Source organism: Mobula hypostoma, chromosome 3 (genome assembly GCF_963921235.1).
Source record: "Mobula hypostoma chromosome 3, sMobHyp1.1, whole genome shotgun sequence".
In the NCBI taxonomy this organism is placed as follows: domain Eukaryota; kingdom Metazoa; phylum Chordata; class Chondrichthyes; order Myliobatiformes; family Myliobatidae; genus Mobula; species Mobula hypostoma.
This window is the reverse complement of record NC_086099.1, coordinates 17,496,417-17,512,025: the sequence shown is the minus strand read 5'-3', so window position 1 is coordinate 17,512,025 and position 15,609 is coordinate 17,496,417. Positions and strand designations below refer to the sequence as shown.

At 42.0% G+C, this 15,609-nt stretch overlaps 1 protein-coding gene across 9 annotated transcripts in view; it reads left to right on the top strand.

The window, feature by feature from the left end:
• amacr (alpha-methylacyl-CoA racemase) overlaps positions 1–15,609 on the top strand; it is an 85,476-nt gene that overhangs the window by 31,220 nt on the left and 38,647 nt on the right. For all 9 annotated transcript variants that reach the window (XM_063042720.1, XM_063042717.1, XM_063042716.1 and 6 more), the window contains 3 exons: positions 2,821–2,964; positions 8,513–8,673; positions 12,325–12,511. In XM_063042720.1, the coding sequence (XP_062898790.1) occupies positions 2,821–2,964; positions 8,513–8,673; positions 12,325–12,511 (492 nt within the window). The remainder of the gene's footprint in view (positions 1–2,820; positions 2,965–8,512; positions 8,674–12,324; positions 12,512–15,609) is intronic.

Below are 15,609 nucleotides of genomic sequence, written 5' to 3'. Positions count from 1 at the left end.
GCCATGTACTCCTGCATTGTCACTCTTTGGTAGCAGGTAACGATGTTCAATTGACTGTAGAGAGACAACAGAGTTAGATAGATTGGGGGGAGGAGAGGGGAGGGAACGTCGACTCAGACAATGAAAGGCCTGCGTCAGGCATTTTCATGCCTTACAAGGCGCAGATTGGAAGTCTGTGGGGCGCCACTCCTCGCACAGACTAGAGCAATGTGTGATTAAGTGCCTTGTTCAAGGGCACAAACACGCTGCCACGCTGAGGCTCAAATTAGCGACCTTGAGATAACTAGACAAACGCCTTAACCACTTGAGTGAGCTAAAACTTTTCTCTTTGCAGCGAAAGAGATGAGAGGTGACTTGATAGAGGTATACAAGATGATAAGAGTCATGGACTGATTGAATAGCCAGAAACTTTTTCCAAAGACGAAAATGGCTAATACGAGGGGTATAACCTTAAGGTGATTGGAGGGATGTCAGGGGTCTGTTTTTTTCGCACAGTGGTGGATGCATGGAATGCCCTGCCAGCGTGGTGGTACAGAGAGATACATTACGAGTATTTAAGGAATTTTTAGATAGGCACACGGATGATAGAAAAGTGGTGGGCTATGCAGGTGGAGAGGATTAGGTGGATCTTGATTTAAAAGGTCAGAGCAACCGTGGGCTGAAGGGCCTGTACTGTGCTGTGATGCTCTGTGTTCTATAATTATAGGCTGTAGCAGAGGTGGTACTTGGTGGTTGGCATGAACATAATGGGTTGAAGAGCCTATTTCTGTGCTGTGTGTCTGAGGAGTGGGTTGGCATAAAAGAAGCTGTGATGACTTGGGGTGATGCTTCCTTGGCGACAGTGTGAAGAGTCTTGCCCATCCTTTTTCCATAAGGAGTGCCGGACCACGTTCGCTTTTGGTCTTCCTACAACTCACATAGCTGAGTGGTTTTTGAGTGGCTTGATTTGGGAGATCTATGCAGACTGGAGCGCCTCTGCGAAGGCTGGCTATGCAGCCTGCAGTGAGCTGGCAGCACTGAACTAAACTGAAAACTCATGGACTCTTGGTTTGATATTCTATGTGTTGTTTGCTCACATCTTGCTGTTTGTGCAATTTATTCTTTTCTCGCACTTCGGGTGTTTGATGGTTGAACAGGTTCGATGATGTTTCTTTGTTTCGTAGCAGCCTGTGGGAGGACAAGTCTCAGATTTGTATTCGGTATATGTACTTTAATAATAAATGTACTTTGAATCTTTGAACTCTATGTTGTAGCTGCACTGTGTGAATTATAATTGGCCCAGATACCATTTGTCTTGTTAACAAAATTAAAGCAGGGCAAATTCAATCCAGTTTATTGCTACCCATCAGTCTACTCTCAAGTCATCAACGAACTGCTGGAAATGCAATCAGCAATGGTTTCAAATAGCATTTATTTAGCAGTAACCTGTCCAATGATGTCCAGCTGGTGTTTGCCCGAGCTACAGTGCTCCAGCCCTGGTCCAAACATGGCCCAAAATTCTGAATTTCAGAATTGAGACATACAGTATGTGCCTACCTTTGGCATCAAGGGAGCGTTTGACTAGGCATGGCATTGTGGTAAAACTGAATTTCAATTGAGATCAAAGGGGAAATATTTCAGTGGTTGATGTAATACTTTGCCAAAAGATTGATGGCTGTAGTCATTATACGTTAATTATTAGAGGTCTAGGATGTCTCTTCTGTCTGCCTGTTAACCAACACTTCATTCTAACAAATTTTGGGAGTCTTGTGTTGGCCCAGTGTAACTGGGGCCAATAGGCTGAGGAAGTCTGGGTGATTATGACTATTCCAGATCAAAGGTTACTCAAACTTGAGTAGCTGAGCTGTGAAGGCAGCACTTTCATTGAGCATATTGAATGGAGGTGGTAGCCAGAAGTGATTTGTGGAAAACTTTATTTATGCTGCAAATAATTTTCAGTGGAAGGAGATTCAATTATAGCATTATCAGGGGAAACTGGTTGTGTATCTGAAAGCAAATAACTTGCAGGGCTATGGGAGAGATCGGGAGAATAGAACTACCTACTCTGCATTTATCTACAGCCAGTGCAGACTAAATGGACTCCCTTGTAACAATTTTGTGATTTTTAATGGTAGTAGAGCCTATGTGGGTTCAGTCAGAATAGAAATCTATTGTATTCATGCTCAAAAAAAAAGTTGAAGTCATAAGCTTACAAACACGAGAGAATCTGAAGGTAGTGCAAATCCAGAGCACAGTGCTGGAGGACGTCAGGCAGCATCTATGGAGAGGAATATACAGTCAACACTTTGAGTAATCAGGACTGGAAAGGAAGGGGGAAATAAGGTGGAATAAAAGGGTGGGGGAAGGAGAGGAGTACAAGGTAGAAGGTAACAGGAGAAACAAGGTGGGTGGGTGGGGTAGGGGGATGTCATGAGAAGCCTGGAGGTGATGGGCGAAAAATGTAAAGTCATAAACTGTGAAGCAAAGCATCTGCTTTAAAAAGTACTTCAAATAATTAAACAAGACAGAAAGAAGCTATTCAGTTCTACTTTTCATAAAGTAGGTAAAGCTTCAACACCTTCACTATAGCTCGATAATTTGTTTTTGTTTTAAGCACACATTTTGTTTTTGTTTTAAGCACACATTTTGGAATGCTGAATCAAATGTTTCCATTGCACCAATATGCCATGAATTGGCTTTCTACTGGGCAGCACGTCTTGCTTTTGGATTATTTTCCTTCAAACTCTCATGCTTTTCTTTTAAGAACATAATAGTGATGTTAATAATAATTCAATGGTTTGCTTGTTGATCTAAATCAACCAAGCTTGTATTATTTTGCAGGTGTCATGGAGAGGCTGGGTCTTGGACCTGAAGTTTTATGTGAACAAAATCCAAGGCTCATCTATGCCAGACTGACTGGGTTTGGACAAAGTGGACCATTTTCCAAAGCTGCTGGGCATGATATCAACTATATTGCTCTCTCAGGTAATTGAAATGATTTTATTATAAGTAGATTTAAGAGAAGTGAAACAACGTTACTTCATTCCTGCTGTAAGGTATCTGTTTTTACATCAAATGATGCAGAGATTCAATTAAAACACTTTTCTGATTGGTCCAAAGCTTACATTTAGAGCATAAAACATTACAGCACAGGAACAGGTCATTCAGCCCACAATGTTATGCTCAACTAATTCAATTGGTAATCAAATGCCCAATGAAGTCAATCCCTTCTGCCTACACAATGTCCTTATCTTTCCATTTCCTGCATATTCATGTGCCTGTCTAAGAGTCTTTTGGAAAAACTGTGTTGTATTTGACTCCAATACCACCTCAGGCTGTGCATTCCAAGCATTTACCACTCTGTATGTGGGGGGAAAAAACTTGTCCACACACCTCCATTGAACTTGCCTCTGTTCTTAAATCCATGTTCAGCGCCTCCACTCCCTTGGGTGTTTGCAAAGATTCAGCATGACTTCCACAACTTTGACAAACTTCTAAAGATATGTAGGAGAGAGTATATTGACTGCCTGCATCACAACCTGGTATGGAAACACCATTGCCCTTGAATGGAAAATTCTTTGAAAAGTAGTGGATACAGCCCAGTCGATTACCGATAAAGCCCTCCCCTCAGCTGAGCATATCTACAGGGTACGTTGTCACAGAAGAACAGCATCCATTGGACCCCACTACCCAGGACTATCCACACGATCAATGCCTCTCATCATCTTATACACTTCTCATCATCTTATACACCTCTATCAGGTCACCAATGATCTTCCGTCGCTCCAAGGAGAAAAGGCCAAGTTCACTCAACCTATAAGGCATGTTCCCCAATCCAGGCAACATCCTTGTAAATCTCCTCTGCGCCCTTTCTATGGTTTCCACATCCTTCCTGTAGTGAGTTGACCAGAACTGAGCACAGTACTCCAAGTGGGGACAGACCAGGTTCCTATATAGCTGTAACATTACCTCTCGGTTCTCAAATTCAATCCCATGGTTGATGAAGGCCAATACACCATATGCCTTCTTAACCATACAGTCAACCTGCGCAGCAGCTTTGAGTAACATATGGACTCAGACCCCAAGATCTCTCTGATCCTCCATACTGCCAAGAGTCTTACCATTAATACTGTATTCTGCCATCATATTTGACCTACCAAAATGAACCACCTCACACTTATCTGGGTTGAACTCCGTCTGCCACTTCTCAGCCCAGTTTTGCATCCTATGGATGTCCCACTGTAACCTCTGACCGATCTTCACACTATCCACAACACCCCCAACCTTTGTGTCATCAGCAAATTTACTAACCCCTCCCTCCACTTCCTCATCCAGGTCATTTATAAAAACCACGAAGAGAAGGGGTCCCAGAACAGATCCCTGAGGCACACCTCTGGTCACCAACTTCCATGCAGAATATAACCCGTCTACAACCACTCTTTGCCTTCTGTGGGCAAGCCAGTTCTGGATGCACAAAGCAATATCCCCTTGGATCCCATGTCTCCTTACTTTCTCAATAAGCCTTGCATGGGATACCTTATCAAATGCCTTGCTGAATTCCATATACACTACATCTACTGCTCTACCTCCATCAATGTGCTTAGTCACATCCTCAAAAAATTCAATCAGGCTCGTAAGGCATGACCTGCTTTTGACAAAGCCATGCTGACTATTCCTAATCATATTATGCCTCTCCAAATGTTCATAAATCCTGCCTGTCAGGATCTTCTCCATCAATTTACCAGCCACTGAAGGAAGGCTCACTGGTCTATAATTTCCTGAACTATCTGTACCCCCTTTCATGAGCAAGGGAACAACACCTGCAATCCTCCAATCCTCCAGAACCTCTCCTATCCCCATTGATGATGCAAAGATCATTGCCAGAGGCTCAGCAATCTCCTTCCTTGCTTCCCACAATATCCTCGGCTACCTCCTTCGGTTCCATTCACACTTTTCCATTGTCACACTTCCTATTCTCTCATGTCTTATCCTCTTGCTCTTTACATACTTGGAGAATGCCTTGGGGTTTTCCTTAATCCTGCTCAACAAGGCCTTCTCATGACCCCTTCTGGCTCTCCTAATCTCATTCTTAAGCTCCTTCCTGTTAGCTTTATGATCTCCTAGATTCCAATGGTGCTGCATTGGCAAGTTGGCGGCGCTTGGAGGTTCATGGGAAGGAGAGTTCCTCCCTTCTGCCGCCTGCGTGTGATGATGAGTCTGTCAGGACTTTGAGACTTTTTTTTTAACCGTGCCCTGGTCTGCTCTTTATCAAATTAAGGTATTGCTTTGCACTTTTGTAACTATATTTTATAATTATGTGGTTTTGTTAGTTTTAGTCTTGGTTTGTCCTGTGTTTTCTTGTGATATCATTCTGGAGGAATGTTGTATCATTTTTTAATGCGTGCATTTCTAAGTGACAATAAACAAGGACTGAGTGTCCTCATAATCTAATCTAATCTAATCTCTATCATTGCCTAGTTTTTTGAACCTTTCATAAGCTTTTCTCTTCTTCTTGACTAGATTTTCAACTGCCTTTGTACACCACGGTTCCTGTACCCTACCATCCTTTCCCGGTCTCATTGGAATGTACCTGTGCAGAACTGCACGCAGATATCCCCTGAACGTTTGCCACATTTCCCTGAGAACATCTGTTCCCAATTTATGCTTCCAAGTTCCTGTCTGATATTTCCCCTTAATCCAATTAAACACTTCCCTAACTTGTCTGTTCTTATCCCTCTCCAATGCTATGGTAAAGGAGATAGAATTATGATCACTATCTCCGAAATGCTCTCCACTGAGAGACCTGACACCTGACCAGGTTCATTTCCCAATACCAGATCAAGTACAGTCTCTCCTTTTGTCGGCTATTCTACATACTGTGTCAGGAAACCTTCCTGAACACACATAACAAATTCCAGCCCATCTAAACCACTTCCTCTAGGGAGATGCCAATCAATATTGGGGAAATTAAAATCTCCCATCATGACAACCCTTTTAATACTGCGCCGTTCCAGAATCTGTCTCCCTATCTGCTTCTCGATGCCCCTGTTACTATTGGATGGTCTATAAAAAACAGCCAGTGGAGTTATTGACCCCTTCTTGTTTCTAACTTCCACCCACAAAGACTAAGTAGACAATCCCTCCATGACCTCCTCATTTTCTGCAGACGTGTCACTATCTCTGATCAGCAGTGCCACACCCCACCCCTTTTGCCTCCCTCCCTGTCCTTTCTGAAACATCTAAAGCAGGGGTCCCCAACCTTTTTTGCACTGTGGACGGGTTTAATATTGACAATATTCTTGCGGACCGGCCGACCGGTGGGGGCAGGGGTAGGGTTGCCAACAGGCAAGAGTAGCTGTCAAATATGTTGAGTTTACCCCGAGAAAGACTACAATGACCATGAAGCCTTGTGCGGGCACCAGTTGCGCATGCGTGTACATGCCGATTTTTTTTTTTCCCCTACAAATCGTTTTTGGCAATTCTGTTCGGGGGGGGGGTGTTAATCACAACCAGAATATAGGTGATACGTGGCTAGTACACTCAATTTCGTTTTTAAAAGGGTTTATCTAACAAATGTAATATTAAACACACAGCGCATATTTTCCTCGCATAAATATAGTGATAAGTCTATTATCAGGGGAGGACAGGGGAGCTTGAAGTAAGTGCTGAACGAACTTCCAGTAGAAGTGGTAGAGGCAGGTACAATATTATCATTTAAAGAAAAATTGGATAGGTATATGGACAGGAAAGGAATGGAGGGTTATGGGCTGAGCGCAGGTTGGTGGGACTAAATGAGAGTAGCGTTCGGCACGGACTAGAAGGGCAGAGATGGCCTGTTTCCGTGCCGTAATTGTTATATGGTTATATAAGTCAATAGTATCATAACATTTTAAGTAACATTTGGATATTAAACACACAGCACATATTTTCCCCATATGAACATATAAAATCATTGCAACTCACTAATATCGCTGAATCAGTGAGAGCCCTGGGCTTGTTTCCCTGCAACAACACCGTCCCATCGAGGGGTGACAGGAGAGTGCGATACTCGAAGAGGGTTCCTTATGTCCAGTCTATTCCGCAATTTAGTTTTCGTTGCATTCATTGCAGAGATACAGTGTTGGAAATGGAAGCAACATTTTCAGTGCTTCCGTGGCTATCTCAGGATATTTAGCCTTGACTTTGATCCAGAATGCGGCAGAGATGTTATGTCAAATGCCGTCATTTGCAAGCTCGAGGAGTTGATCTCCTTCCTGCGCTGACATGGATGACGCGTGGGTAATGACCTCACATGCGTTCAAGCTCAACAGTAGGTGTGACAGGGAATGAGGAAAGGTGCAGCTGACTCATCGCCAAATCATATTGTTTCCTCACGGCCTGGTAGCGCATGCTTTGCGGCCCGGTAGTTGGGGACCGCTGATCTAAAGCCTGGCACTCTGAAGTAACCATTCCTGCCCCTGAGCCACCCAAGTCTCTGTAATGGCCTCAACATCAGAGCTCCAAGTACTGATCCAGGCTCTAAGCTCATCAACTTTGTTCATGATGCTTCTTGCATTAAAATAGACACACCTCAAACTATAAGTCTGAGCACATCCTTTCTATTCACCTGCCTATCCTCCCTCTCACACTGCCTACAAATTTTCTCTATTTGTGAGCTAACCGCCCCTTCCTCCGTCTCTACAGTTCGGTTCCCACCCTCCAGCAATTCTAGTTTAAACTCTCCCCAACAGCCTTAGCAAACCTCCCTGCCAAGATATTGGTCCCCCTTTGATTCAAGTGCAGCCCGTCCTTTTTGTACAGGTCACGCCTGCCCCAGAAGAGGTCCCAATGATCCTTCTGTGCTGCAGTATTGAATGACATCATGATAATCGTCAAGAAGCCGACCCCGACCCCTCATAAAGGCAGCATTCATCATTGGGGACCCTCACCGTCCAGGGTATGCCCTTTTCTCATTGCTACTGTCAGGAGGGAGAGGAAGGGCCCTGAAGATACACTCAAACATTTTAAGAAAGCTTCTTCCACTCTGCCATTAGATTTCTGATAAGATCATAAACATTACTTCACTATTTTGCTCTCTTTTCAGCATTTTTAAATTTCTTATTGCAACATGGTGATTTTTTTTTTGCCTTGCACTGTACTACTACCGCAAAAAAACAAATTTAATGTCACGTCAGGGATAATAAACCTGATTCTCATTCTTGCTGCTTCCTTGTGAACGTGTGCATATGACAGGTTTGGGCAGCAAGTTTCAATGTTCCTCACAGGTCTAGGAATCAGAGATAGGTCCCTCAGGCTGTGAAGCATTTGTGAAATTCGCTACACAAAACTACTATGGGTGCTCTTCCAGAAGGACATGCAACACCTTCATCGCTGCCTTTTTTGAGGAAAACCGCAATTAACTGCTTATTTATAGTGAGACTCATAATGTAGAAAGCAAATTAGGAAAAAAAATAAAATTAGTTTCTCTTAATGGAAAAGATATATTGAGATTTTTTTTGTCGAACGATGTACTAATCACATATATCTGTAACAGGTCTGCTGTCGAAGTTTGGCCGGAAAGGAGAGAAGCCCTATGCACCACTAAATGTTGTGGCTGACTTTGCTGGAGGTGGGGTTATGTGTGCTATGGGTATAATTCTAGCACTTTATGAAAGAATGCAATCCGGAAAAGGACAAGTCATTGATGCAAGCATGGTGAGATGATACTTGTAGATTATTTCTTGTTATGGGGAGTTGGTTATTTGTTTAACTGCAGAAAGCTCTTCCACAATATTGAAAAATCCTAGAGTCTGGTTACATAGATTCTACCAAAGGTTGGGTACCTTGAGACATTGTCTGTCTTAATGGCAATCATTCAATTTTGATTGAGGTCCTTACGGAGATGCAGCATGAAAGCAGTGGGTTAATGTCAAAGGAAAAAAATGGCTGGAGTCGCTTAGCACTTCAGTGCGAGGGTGTATCAGGTGTGCCAAAAACAAACTTACACGAGGTAGCAAAAATAGTGAAAATCTGGCAATATTTACAAAAGGTATATACCAGAAAACACAAAAGTAACTACATACTATTTTTATCCAGTGTGAACTCTTGGCAGGCCTGAGGGCGATGAACTTTTTTATTTGGTGCAAGGAAAATGCCACCTTTAATTACCAACAAAGTTAACTTAACACATGAATTAGAATATGATGCACCCCAAAATATGGTTACAATCTTAGTGTAAAACAAACAGAAATATCTACATTAGTTACAGTATACAAACAAAATGTACACATTTACACATTCCCAATGCTAAAGTAATGGAATATTCCACCATGTATGGCAGCAAAGACACCATAAAGCCAACCCGAGCACAGCAGCTTGGTTTAGGGCCCATTATGAGAATACACTGGGGAAGACATTGCAGTGAAGACACTCAGCACAACAACAGCAGAAGTCAGTGTGTGTGCTTGTGTGTCTTCAGTGCATTCAAGAGGGTTTCTTGAAACTGGTTTGGAATAAGTCTGGGCAGATGACTTAGAATGGAAGAGCATTTTGACAGCAGTGATCATAGCTCCTTAAGTTTTAAGATAATTATGGTAAGAGTGAACCTTCTGGGAAAATGCTAAATTAGGGAAGGGCAAATTATGACATTAAGCTTTGGATAGTGGGGTGGAGATGTGTCTCTACCAAAGTAGGTGTAAGGTGTTCTTTCACTCTGCTAGCCTACAAGTCACCCTTGGGCAAGGTGTAGCACCTGCTTAGACCCCTGACTGGGTCATGTGAAGCCATGGGAGCGGGTGGTGGATGGTTGTATGAGCAGCTGGTACAGATCACAAGTCCTGGTTATGTGAGCACTGACACCAGGTGAGCAATCTCTGAAGGGTTTTGATAGTGGCTGGAGTCACCTGTCTTGTAAAGACACTGCCCAGAAGAAGGCAGTGGAAAGCTACTTCTGTAGGAAAATTTGCTATGAACCATCATGATTGTGAAAACCATGATCACCCATTTTCATACAACATGGCACATAATGATGAAGGAGTTAATTGGAAGCAGCTGTTCCTGAGCAACTCCACATCTGACTAGCAGGAGTTGTTTAAAGACAAGCTTGCATTATAAACAAGAGGATAACTAGGCAATGGGTAGGACCATTTGGGGATAAAAGAGGAAATTTATACTTGCAGTCAAAGGATGTGGGTGAGATACTTAATGAGTAATTTCTGTTATTTCAGTTTATTGATGTACTTTTATTAATTTTATAATCCAACAAGAAATTCAGGAAGCATAAAACTGAAACTTGTAATTCAGGAGAAACTCAGTATTAAAATCCAGGGAAAGGCTACTTGTAATATAGAGTGCTATAATACAGAAAACACCATGGAGAAAGCTCAGTATTAAAAAGTTCAGTTGTCATTCAAACATGCATGAATACTTATGGATACAGCCAAACAAAACAGCATTCCTCTGGGGCGAAGATGCAAAACAGTCATATTCAGCACAAGGCATATGTAGCATATATAAGATAGCAGTGAGCATATTCACACAAAAAAAATTAATAATATAACCCAAGTCCCTGAGTGTCATGAAGTGTAGATTGATGGTTTATGGAGTGTTGTCAGCAGGAACAAGCCGGAGCAGTCAGATCATTACACACTCCAAAAAAGTGCAGCTGCAAACAAATGCAATCTGGCTTATCTTCCACCAAGACAGCACCAACAGGAGAAGACAGTCCCCAACCCAGCACAACCGAGACCACACAGCTCCCCCGCCATTCGTCTCTCCACTGAACCAGTGAACCGAACTTACAGTATTCTACGTTACCAATGTCCAACGGGGCCTTGCGATCACAAGAAAAGAGTTCAAGACAACCACAAGCACAGTTTGTTAGATCGCACACTGCCTCTGCACACCGCCTCTGATGTCTTCTTCCCTGGGTAACTGAAGAACTCTGCATCATGGTACGCAGCGTATGGCTCCACCGCTATCGAGCAACTTGCCAATGGGGTAGACATGCCATGCTTGATGTTTTTAATATCCTGTGGTGTCTTGTGATCATAAAGACATAAAGAACAAACAATTATTCCTTTGGGCCCAGAGAGTGAGCCACCATCTTACTGGAAGCCCTAAGCCCTAATATTCATGAAGGAGAAAGATAAAGGATAGTTCCAGCAATATGGGACATGTTAATATGGTTGCGTCTTTCAAAGAGCATCAAGGTGTATAAGTCCCCAGGGCTTGATCTGATGTTTGCTAGGTCATTGAAAGGGGCAAGTCAGGAAATTGCTGTTCTGGGGAAGATCTCTGTAACCTTACTAGTAAAGGCAAAGTCCCAGAGGACTGTAGCTAATGTTGTTCCTTTGTTCAAGAAAGGAAATGGGGATGATCCAGCAAATTGTAGGCCTATGAGCCTCGCAATAATGGGAAAGGAAGCAATTGAAGAGGATTTTAAAGGATAGGATTGACGCACATTGGGAAAAACTTGGCCTGATTGAGGATAATCAGTTTTGTTTTGTGCAGGGCAGGTAATCTCTTACAAACCCAATTGATTTTTTTTTTGTGAAGGTGATAACTTATTAACAATCTTAATAATGTAGAAAACAGGGTAATGATGGAAAGTATTATTCTGCTTGGAAGTCTGTGACCTGTGGTGTTCTGCAGGAATTGGTGTTGGAAGCTCTGTTCTTTGTGATATAAATGGCTTCAATGAAAATAATGGGTAGCTTAGTAAGTTTGCAGTTGGCATTAAGTTTGGTGGGGTGGTGGGCAGTGTAAAGGGCTGTGAAATGATACAGTAGAATGTCGATCGGTTACAGAAATGGTAAGTTAGTAAATTCAGTAATTATTTTCACAACTTCCAAAGCACACAATGAAAAATGTTCTTTTACATGCCATCTGTACAGATTATTTCATCACATCAGTGCACTGAGATAGTACAAGAGAAAACAATAACAGTGCAGAATAAAGTGTTAGAGTTAGGGTATTGCAGGCAAATAGTAAGGTGCAAAGCCATAACGAGGCAGGTTGTGAGGTCAAGAATCCAACTTAAGGTACTAAGGGGACCATTGAATAGTCTTTATCACTGTGGAATTCATTGCCACAGACAGTTATTGAGTCCAAGTCATTGGGTATGTTTAAAGCAGAGCTTTTAGCAAGTGTCAAAGGTTACAGGGAGAAGGCAGGAGTATGGGTTTGAGAGGGATAATAAATCAGCCATGATGGAATGACAGAGCAGACTCGATAGGCTGAATAGCCTAATTCTGTCCATTGTCTTATGACCTTACAGTCAATTGATGCAAATTTGTTGAGTGTTATAGTGCTGTCTCCAAATGTTCTGCATTATCATATTTCAGCTCTGACTGTAATGTTCAACAGGTTGAAGGAGCAGCTTACTGTTGCTCCTGGCTTTGGAAATCACAGCACATAGGAATTTGGGATCAGCAAAGAGGTGAAAACCTACTGGATTCTGGTGCACCATTCTATGAGACTTACAAGACATCTGATGGAAAGTATATGGCTGTTGGTGCAATCGAGCCTCATTTCTATGAACAGTTTTTAAAAGGCAAGTTTGCTTTGTAAGTTGAAATGTAATACCTTTAGCACAAGAGCTTCGGCAGATGCTGGAAATCCAGAATAACACAAAGTGCTGGAGGAACTCAGCAGGTCAGGCAGCATCTATGGAGAGGTATAAAGAGTCAGTGTTTCAGGCCGAGACCCTTCATCAGGACTCTATCTATATATTCAGAAGACCAGAGGTGTCCAAAAAGAGGAGAAGGGTTGGAGTCGGGTGATGTGCAGGATAGGGAATTTTTGGTTCTCAACCCAAAACATCAGTTCTTTATTACTTTCGGTAAATGCTGCTTGACCTGCTGTGTTCCTCCAGCATTTTGAGTGTGTTAGTATGTGATACTCTTTCACCTTTGTTTGCATTCAAAGTTGAAAGTTTGATTCTGAACTGTTGATTTCTTGTGATGTTGCTGCAGTGTCTGAGGATAAGTTATATTGTACTGTAGTAACTGAAGATTGAAACCATTTATTTGTGGTGTGTGGAATGAGAAATACCGCTACTTGTAAATACATATACCAAATTATTTAAGATCTTGGAAAAAAATTGAAATGAAAATGTGGTGAAGTACAGTAAAAACATTGGAGTTGTTCCCTTGTTAAGTAGAGACCACGGCACAGATGTTGCTGGGCAGTTTTGCACGTATTTCTTGACAGCACCCTTGAATGAGCGTGCATTAATTTTAAAGATAATGCTTCTTTGCAATGATGCTGCAATCTGAGGGCAAAGGTTCTTCTCATTCACGTAAATGTGGCTTTATTCTTTTGCAAAAATATGATTTTTGTAATCTATAATCGATGGAAGAAAGGGAGAAAGGCTGCAAAGTAACACTGACTAATTAGGTGTGACTTTAATAACATGGAAAATGCAGGAATCTAATGTTAAGGATGTGATAACATGGCACTTTGAAAATAATTGAGTTGGGCAGAGCTGCTGTGAATTTTTGAAAGGATATTCATGTTGGACACATGAAGCTATAATTAGACCGTCAAAAAGGTTTTTGATGTAATACCACAGCAAAGATCATTAAGATGAATTGTACAATAATGGAGCTAATTTACAAGCATGGGTTAAGATTTAGGTAATGAACAGAAAACAGTAGGAATAAAGAGGTTACTGGGCTGTGTGTCTTGTAGATATTGGTGCTGGGGCCACGTGTTCAGTCTATACAAATAATGCGGTCAAATCCTGAATTTAACCCAGTATATTGAGGATGGCTTTGAAATACAACAAATTACAGGGGCAGTATTCGTTGATTTAACAGCAGCATACGACCAGTGCCAGATTAACCTAGTAGCAAAAGTAGCATATGCTACAGGCCCTACACTAAATGCTTGCAAGCTGCAGTCTGGTGAAATCGGCATCTCACTGTCTCACGACGATCTGGCAATGCTGTTGTTTTCATGTTGGGGGAGCTGCATGCTGCATGGTATGTGCGCGCAGGCGTGTGTTGGCTCCTTGCTGTGTCGTGGTGATCTTTGTGCTATCTCCCACACTCCCAAGCCACTGTAGGGTGCGCTGTTACGCCGCTGGAGGGTGCGCTACTGACTTTGACTGTGTGCTATGTTTTGCCGTCTGGACCAGTTGAAAGATTTGTGAAGTTTTTGGATATGGAAGGTCATAGTGCTGAACACCTCACTCAAAGTTTACTTGACTTTTTAAAGGAAAATGACATTGATATAAAAGACTGCCGTGGTCAGGGTTATGACAATGCCAGCAATATGAGTGGCAAGTATAGTGGCTTACAAGCACGAATTAAAGAGCTGAATAAATTTGCGGATTACATTCCATGTTTTGCACATTCACTAAATTTGGTTGGAAAATGTGCTGCTGAATGTTGTCAAGAAGCATTAATTTTCTTTCAATTTGTAGAAAGCCTGTACGCATTTTTCTCTGCTTCTACTTATCGGTGGGATCTCCTTTCTACTGCATTATCTGATGGTGGTGCTCATTTGCCCATTGTGAAAAGACTGTCAGATACCAGGTGGTCAGCTCGTGCAGATGCAACAAAAGCACTTTTACACAGCTTTTCTGCAATAAAACAAGTCTTGGATGACATTTCAAATAACAATAATGAGAAGGCAGAGTGTCGACAACAGGCTCGTCGACTCCTTTCAACCATGATGAAGTTGGAAACAGGAATAATGGTCATAATGTGGGATCAAGTATTACAGTGTTTTCAAATGACCAGTGCTTCTTTGCAGTCTTCTGGCCAAGACCTGAACATAGCTTGTGCATTCTGTGAATCCTTGCATGGATATATTCAAGCTATGCGGTCTGCTTTTTCAGACATTGAGCAAAAAGCCAAGGATCTGACTAAGTGTGAAGATTATCAACAGCAAACTTGAAGAAAACACAAGCAAAATTGCGTGTATGCTGATTTCAGTGGTTCTAGCACTCTTGATCCACTTGATGAATCTCAAACGCCTTCTCAGAAGTTTAAAAGCCGAACATTTCTTGCCATTATTGACAGCTTGCTTTCTGCCCTGTCAAAAAGGCAGAAAGCTTATCTAAAGGTGAATGGTGTTTTTGGATTCCTTCATCAGTTACAGTCGTTTACACCTGAAGAGATCGTAAAGAGGTCATCAAATCTTAATAAATCATATCTGGAAGATCTGGAAAAAAGCCTTGATGAAGAATTTGTGCAGTTTACTGAACTGTTGAAAACTGATCTTGCTTCTCACATGGGCGCCAAACAAGACCTAGTAGTGTTACAGTTGTACCGTTTGATAACTGAAAATTCTTTGGAGTCATGTTTTCCAAATGTAGAAAATGCCTTGCACATCTATTTGTCACTCATGGTTACCAACTGCAGTGGAGAATGCTCATTATCAAAACTGAAAAGCATTAAAAATGAACTAAGGAGCACCATGGGTCAAAACAGATTGAACAATCTCACTCTAATGAGCATTGACCATGAACTTCTGCGTGAAATAGATATTTCCAGTATCATCGACAAATTTGCTGATGCTGAATCCAGAAAATGTAACTTTTAAATTGTAGCAACATACATCAAAGTTGCTGGTGAACGCAGCAGGCCAAGCAGCATCTGTAGGAAGAGGTGCAGTCGACGTTTCAGGCCGAGACCCTTCGTC